The sequence below is a fragment of the Ziziphus jujuba genome, chromosome 10 (assembly GCF_031755915.1).
Source record: "Ziziphus jujuba cultivar Dongzao chromosome 10, ASM3175591v1".
Classification (NCBI taxonomy): Eukaryota; Viridiplantae; Streptophyta; class Magnoliopsida; order Rosales; family Rhamnaceae; genus Ziziphus; species Ziziphus jujuba.
The window spans coordinates 1,215,577-1,240,326 of NC_083388.1; the positions used below are offsets into that span (position 1 = coordinate 1,215,577).

General features: G+C 31.8%; 2 protein-coding genes across 8 annotated transcripts; one reads left to right on the forward strand and one right to left on the reverse strand.

The window, feature by feature from the left end:
* Positions 1–10,907: 10,907 nt before the first annotated feature.
* On the forward strand, positions 10,908–16,512 carry LOC107410369 (pentatricopeptide repeat-containing protein At4g19440, chloroplastic). Of its 7 annotated transcripts, none has more exons than XM_016017796.4 (6): positions 10,908–13,688; positions 13,823–13,907; positions 15,394–15,501; positions 15,686–15,985; positions 16,075–16,178; positions 16,268–16,512. In XM_016017796.4, the coding sequence occupies exon 1, from the start codon at positions 11,081–11,083 to the stop codon at positions 13,667–13,669; it is 2,589 nt and encodes an 862-aa protein (XP_015873282.1). In that variant the 5' UTR covers positions 10,908–11,080; the 3' UTR covers positions 13,670–13,688; positions 13,823–13,907; positions 15,394–15,501; positions 15,686–15,985; positions 16,075–16,178; positions 16,268–16,512. The 7 variants fall into 7 exon arrangements, with proteins under 7 accessions (XP_015873282.1, XP_015873276.1, XP_015873280.1 ...); XM_016017790.4 differs by having other exon boundaries at positions 15,699–15,985; XM_016017794.4 differs by having other exon boundaries at positions 15,699–15,985; positions 16,271–16,512.
* A 6,296-nt stretch (positions 16,513–22,808) lies between these two features.
* Positions 22,809–24,143, reverse strand: LOC107410376 (uncharacterized). Its single transcript, XM_016017802.4, has 2 exons — positions 23,833–24,143; positions 22,809–23,370 (listed from the first exon to the last, which is right to left on the reverse strand). Exons 1-2 carry the CDS (start codon positions 24,067–24,069, stop codon positions 23,032–23,034), a joined length of 576 nt encoding a protein of 191 aa, XP_015873288.3. The 5' UTR covers positions 24,070–24,143; the 3' UTR covers positions 22,809–23,031.
* Between the last annotated feature and the right edge of the window lie 607 nt (positions 24,144–24,750).

The window sequence follows — 24,750 nt, forward strand, 5'->3', positions numbered from 1 at the left end:
ACAAATATTAAAAGTTATATATTTATATTATTTGTTTCTCAATTTTAAATACAAACGATTAAGTAATTTTTTATTTTTTTATTTTTTATTTTTTTGCAGCATCATTTTATTTTATTTTACTTAGTCCATATAGTTTCCGAATGTAATGGTAACACATAATTTTTTTATCTACTAATTTTATAAATTAGAATAAACTTTTTAATTAAAAAAATTGTGTTTTAATTAAAAAAAACAAACTTATAAAACTATTGTCTATGATAGTGACACAACCCACATGTCCGATCTGTCTACTTTGTATACGTGTACTACTTAACGAGAGCCGGAAGCTAAAGTTTAGTTCAGTTCAGGAACCTATTCATGGCAGCGAGAACAATTAAGGTGTTTTAGCGTGAAGGTTGTCGATCTGTGTATCATGTAATCTCAATGTACAAAGTTGAGTCACTTTCTAAAAGTTTAAGTACTCGGAGTTGTAGTTAATATTATATTATTTCTTTGATAAATTTTCCTTATATTTATGTGCAAATATGGATATGAGATTTTGTACAATGAGCTATCAAGATTAATAGATATTGAATTTCTTTTCTCTGTTTGGATAGACTGATAATTTGTATAATGGCCTGTATTATTGTTTAGTGAAATTTGAGGTATATGAATGTTTGTGTGCATATGGAATATGTGCTTCTTCTTTTTTTTTGGGGGGGGGGGGGGGGGGGTTTAGTGTGCTAATTTAACAGTATGTGTATATACTGTTTGTGATTTGCATGTTGTGAAGTGAAATTTGAGACTGACACTTTGGAAATTTGGCTTGGTTATGCTTTATGGAATATGTGCATATGTAACTGCATATGTAACTGCATATATATATATATATATATATATATTTTTTTTTTTTCCCCTGTTTAGATTGATAAACATGGATTCCCCTTGTGAACCCCACCATCAATAAATGCTCCTCAAACCCCATAAACCATTATAACAATTTTTCTTTATGGGTTCACCCGAAATTAATGTCTTGCCTAAAATTATTTTGTTAATTACATTTTGATCCTTGTGTTTTCATTCTTGGATGTAATCCATGATTCTAGAAGAGGTTCATACATGGTGTGATGCAGGTACTTTTTTGATAACACCAGTTTTTGGACTGTTTTTGTGTTGGTTTTTTATTTTTTTATTTTTTGGTGTTGGAAATACTGTTGAATTCTGTTGATTTTGTTGTCTACTTTTCGTTGCTACCCATTACTAAGCCAAAGACCTTTTTGTCCTTTAGTCTTTCATCCAATTATCTTTCATTTGCTACCTCTTACCAAGCCAAGGACCTTTTTCTCCTTTAAACTCTCATCTAAGTATGTAACAACTTGGATAATTTGCTTTCTTTTGCTACCTATTGGTTTGCTTTAGACTTTCATTTAAGTGTGGGACAAGTGGGATTCCCCTTGTGAACCCCACCATCAATAAATGCTCCTCAAACCCCATCAACCATTATAACAATTATTCTTTATGGGTTCACCCGAAATTAATGTCTTGCCCAAAATTATTTTGTTAATTACATTTTGATCCTTGTGTTTTCATTCTTGGATGTAATCCGTGATTCTAGAATAGGTTCGTACATGGTGTGATGCAGGTACTTTTTTGATAACACCAGTTTTTGGACTGTTTTTGTGTTGGTTTTTTATTTTTTTATTTTTTGGTGTTGGAAATACTGTTGAATTCTGTTGATTTTGTTGTCTACTTTTCGTTGCTACCCATTACTAAGCCAAAGACCTTTTTGTCCTTTAGTCTTTCATCCAATTATCTTTCATTTGCTGCCTCTTACCAAGCCAAGGACCTTTTTCTCCTTTAAACTCTCATCTAAGTATGTAACAACTTGGATAATTTGCTTTCTTTTGCTACCTATTGGTTTGCTTTAGACTTTCATTTAAGTGTGGGACAAGTTGGATAATTTGCTTTCTTTTGCTGCCTATTACCAAACCAAGGATCTCTTTGGTTAGAAATGGATATTTGATTAATGACGGTTTCAAAATCCTAGGTCTTTAGGAGTTTTTGTCAGGGTGAGTAGGTGGTCGAGGGGATAAAAACTGGAAGTGACATCTTGTTATGGTTTTTTTGGCAGTTACTCTAGTGTTCATATTTAACGGGTTTGGATATCAATTTTGTTTTTCCTTCTTAAGGATTCTCTCTAATTATGTGGTTTCTCGTGGTTCGTAGAACAAGGGCAGTGATCTTAGGAAATCTTAAGTTGGACAATGGAATAGAAAAAAAAATTGTATCAATGGGTGTATGGAATGGGTGGATGGTGTAATTAAGCAGCACCATGATGACATAGACCGGTTTAGTGTTTGTTTTAACCTTATACATGAATCTAAATCATCATCCTCTTCTTTTTGCATTAGTAATTGGATTGAGTTTGCCTTGAAAAAGAGAGTTAAAGTTCTTAAATTGAATTTGTGTAACTTTAGTTGCTTTGATAAGATATAACCTAGCTATACGCTTCAGATTATCTTTCATTTGCTGTCTGTTACCAAACCAAGGACCTTTTTCTCCTTTAGACTCTCATCTAAGTATGGAACAACTTGGATAATCTGGTTTCTTTTGCTGCCTATTACCAAACCAAAAGACCTTTTTCTCTTTTAGTCTCTAATATAAATATGGAACAACTTGGATATTCTTTTTTTTCCTATTACCATACTAAGGACCTTTCTCATGTTGTATGGTAAAATAAACGTCTTGTAAATTTGGTTTGATGAACTTGTGAGAGAAATTAATGTCTTGCTGAAAAATTAATTGGTATTATTGTTGTCATGTTGAATATGTCTTTGCTAGAAACCTGGATGCAAGTCCAAACTTTTTCTATTCCCTCGTTACTTAAGTTTTCACCTTTGTCATTCTCTTGGATGCGTTTACATTTGTTTGTTGTTTCCTCATGAAGCAAGTTTACATGTTTACTGTTTTCTCATGTACCAAGTCCACATCTGTATACTGTTTCATCATTGAGAGCAAGTTCAATCTGCTTACAATTTTCTTTTGGATGCAAGTTCATGAAATTAAGCTAACAAGGTGTTAGATTAATGCTAGTTATAAATATGCAGGTGTTCTTTTGATTACATACCCCCTATAGACCTAAAAATACCGAATACTGTCTGTGAATTTTGTATTGAAGGAAAGATGATTGATCGAAAGAAGGCTTCTGTATCACTTGAGAGACTCAGAGAGTTCAGGGCTGCTCATAGACAATGGAAAAGATCACAGACAAAAGCTAACAAAAGGTTGAGAAAAAGCAAAGTTTTGATCCTCTGGATAGAAAAAGATAATGAGATAGAGAGAAGTTAGAGATTATCTTGCTCATTGCTCACTGCTTCTGATCCTATTCTTTTGATTGCAATGTTTAAAACAATTAGCAAGACAACCTCTAGCTTCTCTATATCTCACTATCTCTTTCTATCCAGAGGATCAGAAGTTGCTTTTCCTCATTGAATGAAGTCTTCTCTTATTTACATCTAGAAACAGGATGTCCTCAATTCTCCTAAAGAACCAACCCCTTCTTCCTCACCAGTGTTGCCAGCTCCTTGTTGCCTCTAACTTCCACACTGCCCTTCCACCCAAGTTTGACAAGGCGTTGTACAGTCTTGTTATCTTTGTCAGCTCCACTACCATGGTGTGATTTTGCACTGCACGAACTAGGACTTCAATTCTCAACCTTTTGTTAGCTTTTTTTGGTGACCTTGTGCATTGTCTATGAGCAGCCCTGAACTCTCTGAGTCTCTCAAGTGAGATAGAGGGTTCTTTGGATCAGCCATCTTTCCCATAAAACAAAATTCACAAGCAGTATTTAGTATTTTTATGTTTATAGGGGGTATGTAATCAAAAGAACACCTCCATATATGTAACTAGCATTAATCTAACATTTTATTTTTTGGTGAAATTAGAAAGAGTGCATTGAGATAATCTTGGTTTAGCATTTTTTTATTTTATTTTGAGTGTAAAAGAAACAGGCGTGTTAGATAAAACTAATTGTAGGATTTCTACAGTATTTCGATATAGAAGAAAATAGGTTTTGTAACAAAAGAAAGAGTCTGATTAAAAAGAGAGAAAGAGATTGTAATTGGAAAGAATGGCTTGTTATCCGATATGGAAAAATGATCCACGTGGCTTCTAATCATTTGAAAAAGCATGCAGCTGTACAATACTTCAGAAGTATTAGAAGTGGAAATTCTTCCAAACCAATGAAGCATGAGGGGGCGCGAAGAATGAAACGTCCAACAATTTGTGTTAAGAGAAAGTTCATTTGGATTTCAATAATAATATCCCAATCATATATTTGGATTTCTACTTTTCTCACATTTTTTCTTTAGTTTATGATTTTTTTTTTTAATTTCTTTTGAGTCATTTTAGCTTATCAAATGAAACATATTAGTTTCATAGTCCACTAATTTGGATATTTTTACCACTAAGAGATCTGCTGCTTAATATTTTTATTTCAATGTTGGGTTTAGATTTTGAAAAGATTAATACGAAAAATTGTATTTTACAACCTTGAGGTCAGTAGCTACAAAACTTTTATATTTTAATTCCACTTTTACATGTTTTCTGAGTTAAATTCCCTCTTTTTTGTATATGCATGCATATAGAATAAATCACATCAAAATATCTTGATTTTGTAAAATTAAAATACAGTGTAAATAAAGAAAAATTAAATTTAAATAATTATTTTATTCTAATAAATTTGCACTATATATTAATTTTATTGTAAATTAATATATCTTTATGTGATCAAAATTATTTATCAAAAGATTTGTACAAGTACTGGATCCCATATATATATATATATATATATATTATCTTGCTATAAAAAGTATCATATAAGAAGTATTTATGTGTGCTCACAAAAAGTGCTTTCTATAACAAAAATAAATTAAGATATTCTTATGTGATCAAAATTATTTATCAAAAAACTTAGTACAAGAATTAGATCCCATATATATATATATATATGCTATAAAAAGTATCATAGAAAGTATTCATGTGTACTCACAAAAAAGCAATTTATATAACAAAATTATATATATATATATATATATATATACACATATAAAAATTAAGGCCAACACAACACCAACACCAACGGCAACGGCAGTTGCAACACCATTCCATTTCCTCAACCAGTCAGAGACTTGATTTTGGTTTGCTCAAGCTTCTATCCTCTATTCTTTCAAAGCCTTATTTAGATTCTTCTAATTGTAAATCAATAGTATCCCATTCATCCCCTCATGATTTTGATTAGGGGTGGCAATTTGTGTTCACGAATCGGGTTCGTGTCGACCTGTTTAATAATCGTGTCAAAAATGCTCAATCCTAACCCGACCTGTTTATTATTTGTGTCAGGTATCTAAAACACTAACCCAACCCGTTTATAAACAGATCAACCCGATACGACCCGTTTAACATGATTACTTTAACAGATCATATTGACCTGTTAATCTATTAACCTGAATATTGATCTGTTAACCTAAAAATTAACCTATTTATTGAAAATTAACCTATTAATAATAAAAATTACCTTTAAAAATTTGTCTTTAAAAAATTAATAATAAAAATATTACTTTTATAAAGTTTTTTAATTTATAATATTTTTTTACTTGTTAAATAATATATTATGGCTAAAATTATAATTTAAAATTAAATTTAAATGGGTCATAGCAAGTCATAGCAGGTCAATGCAGAATCACACCATGGTAATGGAGACTGACAAAGATATTAAGATTGTAAAACGCCTTGCCAAACTTCGATGGAAGGGCAGTGTGGAAGTAAGAGGCAACAAGGAGCTGGCAACATTGGTGAGGAAGAAGGGGCTAGTTCTTCAGGAGAATTGAGGACATCCTGTTTCCAAATGTAAATAAGAGTTCAATGAGAAAAAGCAAAGTTTTGATCCTCTGGATAGAAAAAGATAGTGAGATAGAGAGAAGTTAGAGATTATCTTGCTCATTGCTCACTGCTTCTGATCCTATTCTTTTGATTGCAATGTTTAAAACAATTAGCAAGACAACCTCTAGCTTCTCTATATCTCACTATCTCTTTCTATCCAGAGGATCAGAAGTTGCTTTTCCTCATTGAATGAAGTCTTCTCTTATTTACATCTAGAAACAGGATGTCCTCAATTCTCCTAAAGAACCAACCCCTTCTTCCTCACCAGTGTTGCCAGCTCCTTGTTGCCTCTAACTTCCACACTGCCCTTCCACCCAAGTTTGACAAGGCGTTGTACAGTCTTGTTATCTTTGTCAGCTCCACTACCATGGTGTGATTTTGCACTGCACGAACTAGGACTTCAATTCTCAACCTTTTGTTAGCTTTTTTCGGTGACCTTGTGCATTGTCTATGAGCAGCCCTGAACTCTCTGAGTCTCTCAAGTGAGAGAGAGGGTTCTTTGGATCAGCCATCGTTCCCGTAAAACAAAATTCACAAGCAGTATTTAGTATTTTTATGTTTATAGGGGGTATGTAATCAAAAGAACACCTCCATATATGTAACTAGCATTAATCTAACATTTTATTTTTTGGTGAAATTAGAAAGAGTGCATTGAGATAATCTTGGTTTAGCATTTTTTTATTTTATTTTGAGTGTAAAAGAAACAGGCGTGTTACATAAAACTAATTGTAGGATTTCTACAGTATTTCGATGTAGAAGAAAATAGGTTTTGTAACAAAAGAAAGAGTCTGATTAAAAAGAGAGAAAGAGATTGTAATTGGAAAGAATGACTTGTTATCCGATATGGAAAAATGATCCACGTGGCTTCTAATCATTTGAAAAAGCATGCAGCTGTACAATACTTCAGAAGTATTAGAAGTGGAAATTCTTCCAAACCAATGAAGCATGAGGGGGCGCGAAGAATGAAACGTCCAACAATTTGTGTTAAGAGAAAGTTCATTTGGATTTCAATAATAATATCCCAATTATATATTTGGATTTCTACTTTTCTCACATTTTTTCTTTAGTTTATGAATTTGTTTTTTTTTTTAATTTCTTTTGAGTCATTTTAGCTTATCAAATGAAACATATTAGTTTCATAGTCCACTAATTTGGATATTTTTATCACTAAGAGATCTGCTGCTTAATATTTTTATTTCAATGTTGGGTTTAGATTTTGAAAAGATTAATACGAAAAATTGTATTTTACAACCTTGAGGTCAGTAGCTACAAAATTTTTATATTTTAATTCCACTTTTACATGTTTACTGAGTTAAATTCCCTCTTTTTTGTATATGCATGCATATAGAATAAATCACATTAAAATATCTTGATTTTGTAAAATTAAAATACAGTGTAAATAAAGAAAAATTAAATTTAAATAATTATTTTATTCTAATAAATTTGCACTATATATTAATTTTATTGTAAATTAATATATCTTTATGTGATCAAAATTATTTATCAAAAGATTTGTACAAGTACTGGATCCCATATATATATATATATATTATCTTGCTATATCATATAAGAAGTATTTATGTGTGCTCACAAAAAGTGCTTTCTATAACAAAAATAAATTAAGATATTCTTATGTGATCAAAATTATTTATCAAAAAACTTAGTACAAGAATTAGATCCCATATATATATATATATATGCTATAAAAAGTATCATAGAAAGTATTCATGTGTACTCACAAAAAAGCAATTATATAACAAAATTATATATATATATATATACACATAAAAATTAAGGCCAACACAACACCAACACCAACGGCAACGGTAGCTGCAACACCATTCCATTTCCTCAACCAGTCAGAGACTTGATTTTGGTTTGCTCAAGCTTCTATCCTCTATTCTTTCAAAGCCTTATTTAGATTCTTCTAATTGTAAATCAATAGTATCCAATTCATCCCCTCATGATTTTGATTAGGGGTGGCAATTTGTGTTCACGAATCGGGTTCGTGTCGACCTGTTTAATAATCGTGTCAAAAATGCTCAATCCTAACCCGACCTGTTTATTATTTGCGTCAGGTATCTAAAACACTAACCCAACCCGTTTATAAACAGATTAACCCGATACGACCCGTTTAATATGATTACTTTAACAGATCATATTGACCTGTTAATCTATTAACCTGAATATTGATCTGTTAACCTAAAAATTAACCTATTTATTGAAAATTAACCTATTAATAATAAAAATTACTTTTAAAAATTTGTCTTTAAAAAATTAATAATAAAAATATTACTTTTATAAAGTTTTTTAATTTATAATATTTTTTACTTGTTAAATAATATATTATGGCTAAAATTATAATTTAAAATTAAATTTAAATGGGTCATAGCAGGTCAATTTCGAGTTAAATGGGTTAACCCGAAAATGACACGATTAATAATCGTGTTAAATGGATTGATCTGATTATGACTCGAACCCATTTATGATAAACCCAAACCCATTTATTTCGCATCGTTTTCGAGTCGTGTCGCCGTATCATGACCTGGATTGCCACCTCTAATTTTGATGATCTTTTCTTCTCCATTTGGTCCATTGTGAACTCAAAAACGGGTCTTCATTTTTTCCATTTTGCATTTCAGTATTTCCAATTTCCAATTTCTTTTTTTTTTTTTCAGAAAACAATTTAGATTATATCAACTTCTAATAATTTTAAAATTTTTAGATTATATCAACTTTTAATAAAACATGATTTCTTCATTTAAACCCATTAAAGGCCATGCAAATTCCAATTTTCAATTTCAGATCAAATGTAAACTTGGGCCTCATCTAGTTAGAGAACTCACAAACGGTAGGCCTTAGTCTAAATTATACATGTTTCATCAATTAAAGCCACAGGCGGTTGGTCCAAATTCCAATTTTTAATTACAACTAGACCCAAATGTAAACGTGGGCCTCATCCAGTTAGAGAACTCACAATACCGTAGGCCGAAGTCTCAATTACTCTTATTCCTAGACCGTAGGCCGTAGTCTCAATACTCATCCAGTTAGAGAACTCACAATACCGTAGGCCGTAGTCTCAATTACTATTTGAGGGCTATCTCTAATTTGCGTTGGGCTGGCCTTATTCTGTTTTGAAATTGACTAAATAATTAGGCTCCTATGTACTTGTTTTCTCACACTTTGAAGACTAATACTTTTACTAGCTGAACATAAGAGCTAACTTCTTCTTCTTCTTTTTTTTCAATAAGGCATTCTTTATTTGTTAGAACAATTTATCAATGTATCCCCAGCACATGCATTCAACTAATATACAACGTATGTACTGTATAATATATAAATTATTTACCTCATCAAGATCAAGGGTTCCCTCGGACACAATACTAATACTAGAGACAGCAGAATCATGTACATGATCGTGAATAATTTCTTATAGGGATGAAGAAGATGAAAATTTGAAAACTCCAACCTTAATCCTAAATTTGGGGTTTTTGGGGGCAGGGTGAAGAAGGAGAAGAGAAAAGTCGGCTCTGGGTTTTGGGGGAAAGGTGAGCAAAAAGAAGAGAAAAGCCAACTATGGCGTTTTTGGGGAAGATTTTTGAAGGAGTGGATAGAAGGGAAGTAAAAAAAGAAAAAAAAAAAAAAAAAAACCTTTTCATTTGATTTGTTTTTTATATCAAGGGTAGTTTAGAAATATTGAAAAACAAAAGGGCAAAACAAAAAATTTCTTAAACAAGTGGGTAGAAATCCTCATAGCCTTTTTAAAAGGAGTATTGGGCCAAATTTCCCTTATACTTGTTTCATCGATTAAATCCACAGGCCGTTGGTCCAAATTCCAATTTTCAATTACAACTAGACCCAAATGAAAACCTGGGCCTCAACCAGTTAGAGAACTCACAAATGGTAGGCCTTAGTCTAAATTATACTTGTTTCATCGATTAAATCCATAGGCCGTTGGTCCAAATTCCAATTTTCAATTACAACTAGACCCAAATGTAAACTTGGGCTTCATCCAGTAGAGAACTTGCAGTACCGTAGGCCCTAGTCTCAGCTATTGTTATTTCTAGACCATTGGTCCAAATTCTCATTTTCAATTTCAAGTATACCCAAATGTAAACTTGGCCCTCTTCTAGTTTGAGAACTCGCATACGGTAGCTTTTCCATCTTTTATTATATATGTCTTTTTAAAAAAAGAAAAAAAAAAGAAAAAAAAAAGAAAAAAAGAAAAGGAAAATCTTTTCATGTGAGCCTTGATTGCAATGTTGGATTTATTTTGATAGCAAGGTACAACCCCTTTTTTTTTTTTTTGGCTGGTGTAGCAAGGCATAACTTATTAATACATTTTATTTTAGACTTTTTTTGGACAAAACAATACCTCTACCAAACATACATAATATCAATTTTCAATTTTACTTTGTTTTAAAGCAATTTAGTATCAACTATAATCTTCAATTTTTTTTTATTCATTTAGAATTTTTTTAGTAGAAATACAAGTAAAATTAAAGAAAAAAAGATTTTAGTAAAATTTCATCGAATTTAAAATTTAAAAAATGCATTCTCAATAATTTTATTATTAAAATAAATATATAAATGCTACTTCCCTTTAGAATTTGATAAAAACTAACTCTCACTTATGTGCAATAAATGTCTAAATTAAAATTATCGAAAGCAAATTTTATAAAAAAAATGTTAAAAGGAGAAAAGCACGAACAATATTCCACTTCATATCAATTTAATTTAAAACAAAAGCTATGATCATAAATTCACCTAATGAGCTGAATTTTTATTTTTATTTTTGTCATATGAACGGACTTCTCCATACTATTAAACAGTGTATAATAAATAATTCTTGGCAAACAATTTGACAAGTATTAGTTCGTTTTTTGTTTTTATAATTATTATTTTTATTTTTTTTTGTTATGTTTATTTTGAGTACCACAGAGTTACACATCACAAGAAAAACGAATTGAAGAGAGAATTGGTATACGTGTATAGCGTGGTTTTGAGGTCCATCAAAATTGGAAAAAAAAAAAAAAAAAGTTGGGTTTTGAGGAAAAAGAAAGAAAGAAGAGCATAGAGACGGGGCTTCGAAAACGAAAAGAGCAAACTTTATAGGCGCACTGGAGCGCCAATACTCAGCTTCGGCTGCAACGCAACAACAATGGATTTGAGAAGGTTCCCAATCTCCAAATCCCTGCCCAACCCTCTCTTCTACCCACCCATCACGCGCCCCATGACCTGCGTGACATCCACCGCCCAACACGCGCAAGAACATCCTCAGTCTCAGCCTCAGCCTCAGCCTCCGCCGCCGACGCCAACACCAACGGCAACGCCAACGCCAACGCCAACGGCATTCCGTTTCCTCAACCAGCCAGAGACTTGTTCTTCTTCTTGTTCTTCTGATCACGGTTTGCACAAGCTTCTATCCTCTGTTCTTTCAAAGCCTTATTTAGATTATTCTAATTGTAAATCAATCATACCCCATTTGTCCGCTCGTGATTTTGATGCTTTTTTCTTCTCCATTTGGTCCAATGTGAACCCAAAAACGGGTCTACAATTTTTTCATATTGCATCTCAGTCTTTCCAATTTCGTTTTACCATGAGGTCCTATTGTCTTTTGATCGGTTTGCTTGCTGCTTCTAATCTTTTGCCGGCTGCCAGATTGCTTTTGATACGTTTGGTTGATGGGAAAGTTAATACTTTGTGCTCGAATAAGAATGAAAGTCGTCATATTCAGATAGCCAATGCTATGTCTGAATTGAATGTGGTGTTGGAGAAGAACCTTGGGTTTAAGGTTTTCGATCTGTTGATACATGTTTACTGTACCCAATTTAAGAATATGGGTTTTTCTTATGCTGTTGATGTTTTTATGTTATTGGCAAGTAGAAGATTGTTTCCATCTTTGAAGACTTGCAATTTTTTGTTAAGCAGTTTGGTGAAGGAGAATGAATTTCAAAAGAGTTACGAAGTATTTGAAGTAATTCATAAATGTATAACTCCTGATGTTTACTTATTTACAACTGCGATCAGTGCATTTTGTAAAGGAGGGAAGATTGAAGATGCTATTGGTTTGTTCCTGGAAATGGAGGAGCTGGGTGTGACTCCAAATGTTGTTACATACAATAATATTATTCATGGTCTGTGCAAAAGTGGGAGATTAGCTGAGGCGTTCCAGTTTAAAGATAAGATGGTAGAAAAAAATGTAAAACCAAGTCTCATAACATATAGTGGTCTTATAAATGATTTAATTAAGTTGGAGAAACCTGATAAAGCAAATTATGTTTTGAAGGAAATGTACAGTATGGGGTTTGTCCCAAACGAGGCTGTCTATAACAAACTGGTTGATGAGTTTTGTAGGATGGGAAATATCAGTGAGGCACTAAAGGCAAGGGATGATATGTTATCCAAGGGGATAACTCCTAATTCAGTTGTTCTTAATTCTCTTCTAGTGGGTTTCCGCAAAAATAATCAATTTGAGCATGCTGAGAAAGTTTTTGAGGAGATTTTATCTAGGAAGCTACCCATAAACCAGGGTATTTGTTTTTCAGTCATTCACTGGTTATGCATGAATTCTAGGTTTAGTTCTGCTCTACTATTCACTAGGAAAATGTTAACAAGAAACTTTAGGCCTACTGATACCTTGCTGACCTTGTTGGTGAGTGGGCTCTGTAGAGATGGAAAGCTTTCTGAAGCAATTGAACTTTGGTTTACACTGTGGGAGAAGGGGTTTGCAGCCAACACTGCTACCTCAAATGCTCTAATTCATGGAATTTTTGAAGCACATAACATGGAAGAGGCTGTCAGGCAGCTTAAAGCAATGCTTGAGAGGGGTTTTGTGCTGGATAAGATATCATACAATACACTTATTAAGGGGTGTTGCAACGAGGGAAAGGTAGAGGAAGGTTTTAAGCTCAGGGAAGAGATGTTGAAGCAAGGAATTCGACCAGATAGTTATACATACAATTTGCTAATGAACGGTCTTTGTAAAATGGGCAAGGTAGATGATGCAGTTAAGCTTTGGGATGAGTGCAAAGAAAATGGACTAGTTCCTGATGTCTATACATATGGGCTGATGATAGATGGGTATTGTAAAGCTGACAGAATCAGTGAGGCTGAAAAGCTATTTAATGAGATGGTGTCTAAAAACATGGAGCTAAATACTGTTGTTTATAATTCATTAATTAAAGGGTACTGTAGAACTGGGAATATGGAGGCAGCCTTTAGACTTCGTGATGACATGAGAGACAATGGTATTCGACCAACTTGTGCCACATATTCTTCACTAATACAAGGAATGAGCAGTATTGGCTGTGTTGAAGATGCGAAGAGCCTACTTGATGAGATGAAAAAGGATGGTTTGTTGCCAAATGTTGTTTGCTACACTGCACTAATTGGTGGTTATTGTAAGCTAGGAGAAATGGGTAAAGTGAAGAATGTCTTGATTGAGATGTCTTCATATGGTATAAAAGCTAATAAAATTACCTACACTGTCATTATTGACGGGTATTGTAAACTGGGAAATATGGAAGAAGCAACTAAGCTTCTGGAAGAGATGAAAAAAAATGGAATTGTCCCTGATACTGTCACTTATAATGTCTTGACAAATGGATTTTGCAAGGATAGGAAGATAAATGAAGCTTTTGAAGTTTGTGATGATATGTCCAACGTAGGTCTTGCTTTGGATGAAGTAACATATACAACACTAGTTGATGGGTGCCATCAGCACACAGAAAACACAGATAAAGAATGATCTAACAAACTCTTTAGAGGTTGGTTTTTACTTTTTGTCTAACATCCTTATCACTAGTTATACTAATTTATTGTCTGATTTTTTTAGCCCATGATCTTTTTATATTGTGGAGTAGAGTTAATTTATGTGGAACAATGCCTACTTTTCTTGTAGGTGTGCTAATTGTAGACCATAGTACAGAAAGCAGCTTGCCATCTCTTGATGATCCTAGAACTTGGACGTCAGTTGATCCCTTGTAGTAAGATTCTTTCAATAAATTCATGTCTGTTGTTCTATTAGCCTCTGTAGTTCATGTATAACTTTGACCATTTATTCATGTGGATGTCCTTAGTGCTAGTCATTTTTCAGTCCTACTACTGACAAACCACATAAACTGTGATAGGGTCATCATCTCAGTATTATGCTTATGCTATTTTTCTAGATGATGGCTGCTTCCCTGGGTCTGATGTTATCTGATTCTTTTAGTGAAATCTCTCATATTTAAGTTTTTCATTTTCAATGGTTAAGTGCTATTTGGATTTAGAGTTTGACAGTCTTCTAGACTGATGTTATATACCTCATTAGGTCAGCAATGTTCATGTATATCAGACCACCACAACCCCCCATGAGTTTGGGCATGCATTATGTGTTATGGAAAGCAATAACAAGCTCATTTTGCAATATAAACTATCACATCAATTTGTAAAATATTATGATTGAGCACTTCGTTTCGCTAGCACTAATTTTTGTAATTTCATGGTTTAATGGGTTAATTCAAGCAATAGGGATTATTTTTTTCTGATGAATATGTAGGTTGAAAACCAGTTCATGTTATCTCCCTCATGATTATATTACTTTTTAGGTCTTTTTAATGGCCTAGTTCTGAAATCTCTTTGAATAATTTGTTTATCAACATTGTTTAAAGCGTCGTAGGTTCTTGAACCTTCATTCAAGGGTAATGGGTAAGGCATGATTGCTGATATTTGTGATGTTAGTTACCTTTCATCAATAGGAATTCCTAAATAGTTTTTATTGTTTCTGTTTTATAGATGATTCTAGAGTTAAAGTTCATTGAAAATCATGACATATTGTAGAGTTTTATACTCTCATAGAAAGAGTTAAAGCAACAGTAGCGGCTGTTGACTTTTGCATAGAGTGATGTATTGGCTTTGGCTTTAAGCTTCTTTAAGAGTTTTAAGGTTTGCTTGAGATAGCATTGAAGGAGATTTTTTTTCTCAAAAAGCTTTGGTTTCGTTAATTTATTCCATGTCTTGAGAGTTAGTCCTTTGGCAGCAATAAATGCTTTCCACTTTTGCATTCCCTAATTTTTTTTTTTTATTTTTTTTTTTTTATTTTTTTTTTAATGTATCTCAATATTGAATCTCAACTTTTGTTGGACTTCGGTGAGCATTATGGATGAACAAGTTGTACAGTTCAAAATCTTATGATATGACTGCACAAGGTATTTTTTAATTTCAACTTCAGCATGGCATGAACTTTGTGATCGTTTAACTTCCATCATTACTAGTTTATGGAGGTATATTTCTATTTGGATCATGAATTTGGGCATTATGAATGATAGCATAGTCAAGCTAATTTTAAAGTAAACTAGATGTTCAACATTTACGTGTTCTTAGAAATCTGTCAAAATGTATCTATCTTATGAATTAAATATCTTGCATGCGTGTCAGTTTGTTGCAATGCTACAATATTCTAAATATTAATAATAATAAACTTTACACCAGTGTAGGAGAATAATGATGGGAGAAGATAGGTGCGATCTTGAAGGTGACCATAAAATATAGATTTGGGAAGTCCACCTGGGTCAAGCATCTGTTAAAACCAGTTAAGAGGTTGGTGCATTTCTATGCGTGGTTAAGATTGCTACATTTGCGTTTCTCTTTTTATAGACTTTCGGTTTTTGTTTTATTTCAGTTTTTTTGCATGATAATGATACTTAAATCCATTTGAAATCTATGTATGTTCTTTGGGATGTTAAAATTTTACTATCAAAGTCAAAGAAATGATAAGTTTCAGTTTGATGTTTAAGGTGACGGGGCTGGACTGGATTGGACAATAACAAAGCAGCATATTGGGGAAGTTGTAATTGCAGCAATGCACAGTTTCCAATTTCCTGCTGAAGAAGGATGGAGCTTTATAAAAATTACCTTCAAACTGGAAAGCTTAAAACATTTTAATTAGAGCCTAAGGTCAGTGCTCAATGATTGAATTCTAAAAGTGGAGCTGAAGAAGTAACATATGTTAAAGAGGAATCACCAAGATTTGATATCTGGAATCATCAAAGTTGAATCCAAATTTGCGCTGAAGAAGAATCAGGTATTTTACCAGTTATGTTACTGTCAGTTTGATTTCTTTTCCCCAAACATTTGATAAAATGTTGCATCTTTTCATTTCCCCTGTTTCAGAATTTGGTAAATTTGGCAAACAGGATGAGCAGCAAATGCTGGTTGGATGGCTGTTAAGTTCAGATTTGGACCTTCCAAGATGTATTATGTCATAATATACCTTTGTATGTTTAATATTCTTTTGTCATATCATTTAGCTTATATGAAAATTTGGCTGATTAATTGTTTTTTTCCCCATTAATTGTATTGCCAGCAGGATTTCTTTAATTCAAAAAGCAGTCTTATTTGGACCCAGAAAAACTCCATTTATGCCTGACATGATGGATCATCTCAATTTGCTTGGCTGGAAGAAGCAGCACGCTGTTACAATTTTTTCCTCCCCCACCAGGTTGGTTCATTTTAATGCTCAACCTCTGTAAAGAAACGGCTATATTTGGAAGCAATTATATGTCAATAGAATTTTAAAAAATAAATAAATAAAATTACATTACAATCAAATGCTCGAAATTATAATGTAGTTTCTACAATTAATTACTTGTGATTGAGATCAAAAGAGACACATAACCAACCTCAACCAAATTACCGTGATTGAAAAGGCACTTTTATTCATGCTAGAGTAAATTAAGTGTATTTTCTTGTGAAATACGTAAAAACAATCCATGCATAATAAACGGAAGGTTAATTCTGTATATATAAACGGCAGTTTGGTTGAAATCTTGTGCATGCCAATGATGCCATCGTAAATGGAAGGTTAATTCTTCTTCCCTACTTTTTCAATCTTCTTCTCCACCAAATTTTTATCAATTTGACTCTGCCGTGGGAATTTTGTTCGACGATCTGGTGTTCTATTTGTTTAAAAGTGTGCTGGATAATCGCTGTATTTGTAAATGCCATGTGTTCATTAACCCGAAAAGTTGGTTTGTCAAAACGCTAAATTTGTTCCCTTATCTGCCATTTAAGATAATTATACTATATAATTGTTTTTCTGTTGCCTAAGCCTTTTCTTTTTTTTTTTTTTTTTGGGTGGGGTTGTGGGGGAGAATAATTTTTACTCCTTGTTTGGTTGGTGAGAAAATAAAGGAAAAGTATTGAGAATAATTTACTCCTTGTTTCGTTGGTGAGAAAATAAAGGAAAAGTACTAAGGGAAAACATAAATAACGGTTTCTTGTTTGATTAATTACTCAAATTCTTTGATTTTTGTTTCCTCCCAGAAAGAGTTCTTTGATCTTTAGTTTTTATTTTTAGTCCGTACATTTTAAATGTGAAACAGTAAATATTAATTAGTACCTGCAAAAGCCCCTATATTTATTACTTTCATCTGACCGAATTCCAACTCAGGTCTATTTGTTTTTTTTATACTTTTTTATTAAAAAAGGTTAAAAAGTTGTACGAAAAACTTACCACATGGACTGTTCACAAATATGAATATACGTGTATCATTGGTGAATCTTTACCCAAATCAGCTTGATATATGTATGAAACCTCAAGCTCATTCGAAAGCCACTCTATTTATCAAAAAAAAAAAGTAGCCAGTCATTCCCGTAAAAGACCATTTTTTTTTTTTTTAAGAATATTATTAAATACAGATAAATATTTATTAGTATCTCATCGTTTTTAAAAGCCATATACGGCTAAACAGTTCATGCATGGTAAATAGAGGTTTTGTACATTAAGTGCATTTTATTTGAACTTTTCATTTTAAGATCCAAAAAATTTGGAAATTTTGTGGTTGTGATGATTATATCAAGCATAATTTTGGTAACTCTTGTTCATGCCAATAAGTCTTCATCTAAAGCTGTCTCTCCGATGACTTCTTCGTCTGTAGATTTACAATACCCGATACTCGTTGGGACATGCCGATTATGGTCCAGAGTGGCATGTCTACATGCCCCACTATAGCTTATAAGCTTGAATGTCAAGCATGTGGGCTTAAATCCTGTTTTACGACCGTTTGCATTTATGATTTTAATTATTGTTTTATTAATTATGCATAGAAAATAAGAAAAAATGCCTTGAAGTTTTTCTACAACTGCTGCTTGTGTTTGATATATTCCCTGATGTTGATGCTAAATACATACTATATAATGCTGATACATCATTTACATATAAATGTAAAGTAAATAATTAATTTGGAAATAATTTCAAATGCCATGCCGAAAGATATACTTTGTGGTTTGACTAATAAGATGACGAGGGACGTTACATGCCCCTTATATATGTATCTTCTGTAGTCCAATGCAATGGAAACAAACACAAAACATAAATTATAACACCCTTATGAACCCTTAATTATAATGCATCGCAGGCCTAAAGAGTTCTAAATCTATATGATCTTTTATTCCAAGATAAACTTTAGCTTCGTAAAAGGATGTCTTAAATTCACTCCTCTTCCTTGCCTCTAGAGTCATATAGAGCATAAGTCCAGCTACAAGTTGCATATTCACCTTTACTATCTTTTTAAAGATTAGACAATTACCACCACCCTCTCCTTCATCATCCAATAATTTCTTGTTATACTCTTTGATAGCAAAATATGCAGCTTTTATTGCCTCTTTATTCACAGAATATGGCCTAATGTCACCCATTAGATCACAATCTAAATCCAAATTTGGCACCGAATCAAATCCCTATATATAATATGATACCCAAAAAAAAAATTAATTAATTAATTAATTAAAATGCAGTGTTAGAAATATTTGATTTGAACAATAATAATTATTTTATTAATTTAGATAAATTTAATTTGTTAGTGTGACAAGGAATGTGATTAAAATTAAACTGAAAACGTAAATTAAAATAATAATCAATAATACCTCAGATTCCTCAACAGTGTGATAGTAGATTCGTTCGGCTATTTCTCGCTCGGCAAAAGAGTACTTTTTCTTTCTCCATGGCCATTGGACCCAGTCGTCTCCAATGACGATGATGACGATGATTTACTTATCACTGCCACCGATAACTTCCTTACTTTACGCAGTCAGCATCCACTGAAGACATGACGATAATCCAATTCTATTCAATTTTTCTGCTAAACCAACGCCCTAGTTATATATATATATATATATATACAAAGTAGTTCTTCGGTGCAGACCGATCCGCATGCAAACTACATTTAAACCGATGTATTTTGAAAAAAAAAACGTATGTCTTTGCAAAAAACGTACACAGCAAAACCGAAGCTTTTTGGAAAAAAAACATCGATATAAGTGTGGTCCGCATGCTGATTAGTCCGTATTCTATATATGTATATATATATAACTAAATTTTTTTTGACAAATTACTAATTTTTTTATTTAATATATATATTTATATATATAACATTCTTTTATTATTATGAATATCACCCATAAATCATGGCAAACGAGCAATATCCTATAAACCAAGGCTTAAAATATTCGATATTTTTATAAAATTTTCTCGATATTTTCATTTTTTGAAGGGGTCAAATAAAATTTAGATTCGAAATGTAAATTGATAAAATTTCTATAATATCTATGGAAATTTCTAAAATTTCGCCAAAATTTCCATGGAAATTTCCATAAAATATTCACATCAAATCCTTAATAATTTGGTTAGAAAATCTATAATCTCCATGGAAATTTCAGAAATTTCCTTAAAATTTCAAAAATATCCATGGAATTTTTTAATTTTTTTAAAAAAGATTCATAAATATTATTGATATTTAGTAAATTTTTTTATCAAATTAACTTCATTGATAACTTTTTTTACCCTTTAATTGCTTTTTAGGTATTTAGTGATATAAGCAAAACTAGTCTATTGTTATTAAAATATGAAACTCAAGTTCAGGGATATGGAAGCTGAAAAAGAAAATCGTCAAGACTTGGATCCAACAATTATATTTGAAATTATAATGGAAGATGATGATGAAGAGGGCAACCAAATGTACCGATAGATTAGAGATGTTCATTTAGATGATCATGAAGAGAATCATGATCCAAAGATTGCTCAACAAGCTGAAAAAGAAGGAATAAATGTTCAAAAAGTGATTGCTGAAGAAGTAAATTCTAGTAGTGGTGATTCATTTTAAAGGCTTATGAAAGAGCCAACTAAAACTACTAGTGTTTTAGCTACATCAAGTGGTACATATTCACAATTTGAGACTCTTAGTAGTCACTTTAGCTCCAGTGATGATGAAGATAACTTCAATAAATTATCTGAATTAGAAATTAAAAAAGGTAGTGGCCAAAAGGAATCACCAAGTCAAGAAGTTGGATTAAACCCATTTACTGGTAAACAATAGTACACACATGCAACACAAGATGAAGATCATGGGAGTAGAGATGCAGGTTAAGGATTCGGTACTGTTGAAAAAGAAAAATATATAATGGAGATGTCACAACAAGAAAAAGATTCGATTTCTATGTATTTTGGATCTATGAGGGCTGGAAGTTATTTTCATAACCCTTATTTAATGAATATTTATGGAATGTCATCAAGTAGCAATTCATGGGTACTATCTTAAACTCAATCGTTAGAGAGTAGTAGTTATGCACATAGTCAACTAATAATGCAAAATCCATATAGTTGACATATTAATAATTATATGCAAAACTATCAGAGGAATACATGTTTTCATAACTACTTTTCACATTTCACATCTCAAAATCAAAATGAAAAAGAAACCGATGATTTTCAACCATCTAGAAGTTTTATATGGTATAAGACGACATTTATAAACTACAACGTAATTGAAATAATCGTTTTATATATTTTAGTTAATAAATAATTTTATCATATATATATTTTTTTGATATATTTTTATTAATAATTATTCATATATGGTCATTAATTTTTATTATAAATCAATTTACTAAGAAAAATATAACATTTATTCAATATTTTAGTAAATTTTATAATCAATTTGATAAATGATGGATTAAATAAACTAATTCTAAAATTTCAATAAAAATTTTCATTTTTTAAAATAAATTTTCATCATTTTTTTATAAATTCTTATCGATATTCGATATTTTCTGATATTTTATAAAAATTTTCATATTTTAAATTCTCGATATTTCTATCGATATCGATTTTTTGAACCTTGCTATAAACCTTATTTAAAGAAGCATATGTTAATATTTGTACAGTTTTTATTTTCTATGAAAGTGCAATTAACATGCGAATTTCTTTTTTATATATAAAAATAAAATAATTGATTAAGTTTTATGGGGATTGTCCTAAGGTTTATCTTGGCCTAAAAAAAAAAGGCTTTAGAGATTTTTAGACCTGTAAAACACTATATAGGAAATTATTCAACACAATATTAATTTTGTATACTTTTGTTTGTTTAGAGAGAAAGAGAGTCCATATTGTTTAATTATTATACGTGTTTTTGTGTGAAACCAGGAATGGAAAAGGAAGGATGAGTTTATCAAATAACGCAAAGTATGTACTATGTATATAAGGGCTGGTGTAAGTAATTTACTTTACTTTTATGTTGTTCAATCGTTTTAATTAATAATATCATAATATATTTTTTATATAAACAAAACTAAAATAAAATGCATAATTCACAGTGTCTTTTTTATTATTTTTAGTGTATTTTTTTTTAGCAACTTCAAAAAAGCTAAATTTCATTTTCGGAAAGAAAAAATGTACAAATATTATTTTGCTATATATATAAGTGCGTTAACCTTCATATTTGATTATGCATATGATTTAATCAACAGACACATAATCTAGACAAAATTATCCAAAATTAATTCAAAAAGCCACGCAAATATTTATCATATCTAAAGTTATTTCAAAAGTCATAATATATAATTAGATAAAGTTAATTTCATTTTTCTAATGAAATAATTAAGTGCAAAAAATCCATGAACAATATAGTTAAAATCATGATCGTATATTTAACGGACAATAAATAGTTGCTTCAAGTGGAAATGTCTAAAAATTTGAATATGAATAATAATACGGTTGAGCTTTTCTAGGAAAAAAAAAAAATGACAGCAATTAACATTTTAGAAATGAAAGGGGTTATGGTGGTGATAACCATTGTGCATGCCAATACCCGTTACGTTGGATGCTCCAGTGTCACAATACTTGACCATGGCAGTTACGTTGGATGCTCCAGTGTCATATTCGTTTTAGAATATGTCAAATATTGGCCATACTTGTATGCCTACGTGTCCCCCAAATTAAAAAGTCGGTTTGACGAGATGCTAAATTTACTCCATGCTTTATTGGCAATTTATAATTATGCTATAGAAAAATAAGGTTTTTTTTTTTTCATTTTCTTTTTTTTTTAAATTGTAATAGTTAAAATTGTTAATTGTACCTATAATTCTAATTAATTTTCGCTTCATATTCAATATTCATGTCATAATCTCCCATTATAATTTGCAGGACAATTCACAGGGGATAAAAAAATATGTCGAATTTATAAGGGCATGGATACTGTTGGAATATGTACAAGATTAATCCGATATGTACATGGTTCTCAAGACCAAAAGCAAAAGCACCCACTAGCGCATCCAATCGCTCAGTGCAATACTCAAGGAGCATAGAGGATTTTATTTTATTTTTTCTTCTTATATAGGCCGAGAAAATCTTCAATTCTTTGGGGTATTATCCTTCCTTAATCTTAGTGTAAACGAACCTAGCCAGTACCATTTTCTAGTATCACTAACCTAGCCAGCCCCTTTCTAGTGTCAATGAGCCTAGCCAATCATGTCTATCTAGCTAACCTGCTTGTATAACTTATCCTTTATTAATTTTCTAGTGTCAATGGCCAGGTCGATTTTAAGTATCAACAACCCTAGACAGTCATATCTGTCTGGCTAAAAGCCAATAGAAAATAGAAAAAGTTTTATATGGACACCACGTCTTTCCAAAAATTCTTATGCAACAAAACCAAACTGAACCAAACTGGCATTCACAGCTCAACAATCACCATAACCACAAATAAGAGAATTAACTGACTGAAATTAACAAAGCACTCATTTCAGAAAACAAAGAAAATAACGATCACAACCATTACCTAAACTTATATGACTCTAACCCTTAAAGTGAATAGCAGGCCTTAAGAATTCCAGGGCTATGTGACGATTTATGCCAAGATAGACTTTAGCTTCGTAAAATGATCTCTCCTCGTTCTCGTTCCCCTGCCTTTCCTTTACCTCCAGAGTCATATAAAGCATAAATCCAACTACCACTTGAGTGTTCACTTTCATTACCCTTTCAAAGATTAGATGATTTTGCTTCTCCAACGTCTTGTTGTGCTCATTAACAGCAAACTTTGCAGCTTCTATTACCTCTTCATCATCCATAGAGTCTGGCCTAATGTCACCCAACATATCAGAATCCGAATCCGAATCAACCACCGAATCAAATCCCTATATATGAACAAACAAAGCCACAAATCAACACCAATCAAAAATGCAAAGCCTAAAAGCAATTTCTATAACAAACAAAAAACAAAAAATGTAAACAAAATCAACTGAGACAAAACAAAAACCCAAAACTACCAACACAGAGCAAAAATCAATCGCAAATTCCAAGTTAATATCAATGTCCATCACAACGAAGCAAATGTGCCAGCAATTTCCATCACAAACAACAACAACAACAACAACAACAAGGCGCAACAAGACAAAGTAGAAAACATGAACAACAACAACAACAACAAAAAGGCGCAACAAGACAAAGTAGAAAACATGAACCACAAGTAGCTAACAGAAAAGCAAAAGCCAAAAGCAATTTTAATCGCAAATAAAGCCCAAAAAAAAAAAAAAAAAAAAGAAAAGTGCAAGAATTATTTTTAAAAAAAAAAAAAAAGAAAAAAGAAAAGAAAATACCTCGGATGGTCCAACAGTGTCGAAGTACTTTCGGAGGGAGAGTTCCTTCTCGGCTGGAGTCTTCTTGTTCTTGCGCGGCACCTTCGCTTGCTGTGGAGATGGAGACGAGTTCATCGACGGTTGCGGATTCGCATACTTGCTGTCATCATCTACCACTCCACCATTTGAAGAGGAAGAAGAATCAGCCAATTTCTTGGGAAACTCCCTATCTCTATCGTCGTCTTCCCTATCGGCCATGTCGAAAGCGTTCAGATCCTAATCGTCAATCTCAAATTGCGTGTGCGCGAGCGAAGCTGAGGCTATCTGTCTTTCATGTCAAGCTTTCCATCGTGTATATATATATATATATATATATATCAATCAAGCCTCCATCATGGGCTGGGCTTCTAGTACAATATGGGCTTAATATTAAAAAAAACTTATGATCATCGGCTATTAGAACGATAGGCTAAATGCTGAATTTAAGAAATTCCAATTTGTTTCCTTTTTTTTCCACTTAAAGAAATTCTAATTTGTTAATCCACATTAATAATTTATTTGTAATAAAAATATATATAAGCAAGAATAAAGATATCATTATAATTAAACTAAGTAAGATATCATTATAATTAAACTAAGTACCATTATTAAGATATCATTATCATTAAATTAATTTCCATTTAAAGAAACCATTTATAGAATAGTTCAACCGAACAAGTACCATTAAACTAAGTACCATTTATTACTCTAAATTGGCTAAGTACCATTAAACTAAGCACCATTATTAAGATATCATATCATTATCATTAAACCAAGTACCATTTATTACTCTAAATTGGCTTCTTTTTTAATTTTTATAATTTGGTCCAAAAAATATATTCATTTTTACATGAAACATTAATTTTCCCTCATTCCCATGGCCCCAAACAACTTGACCTT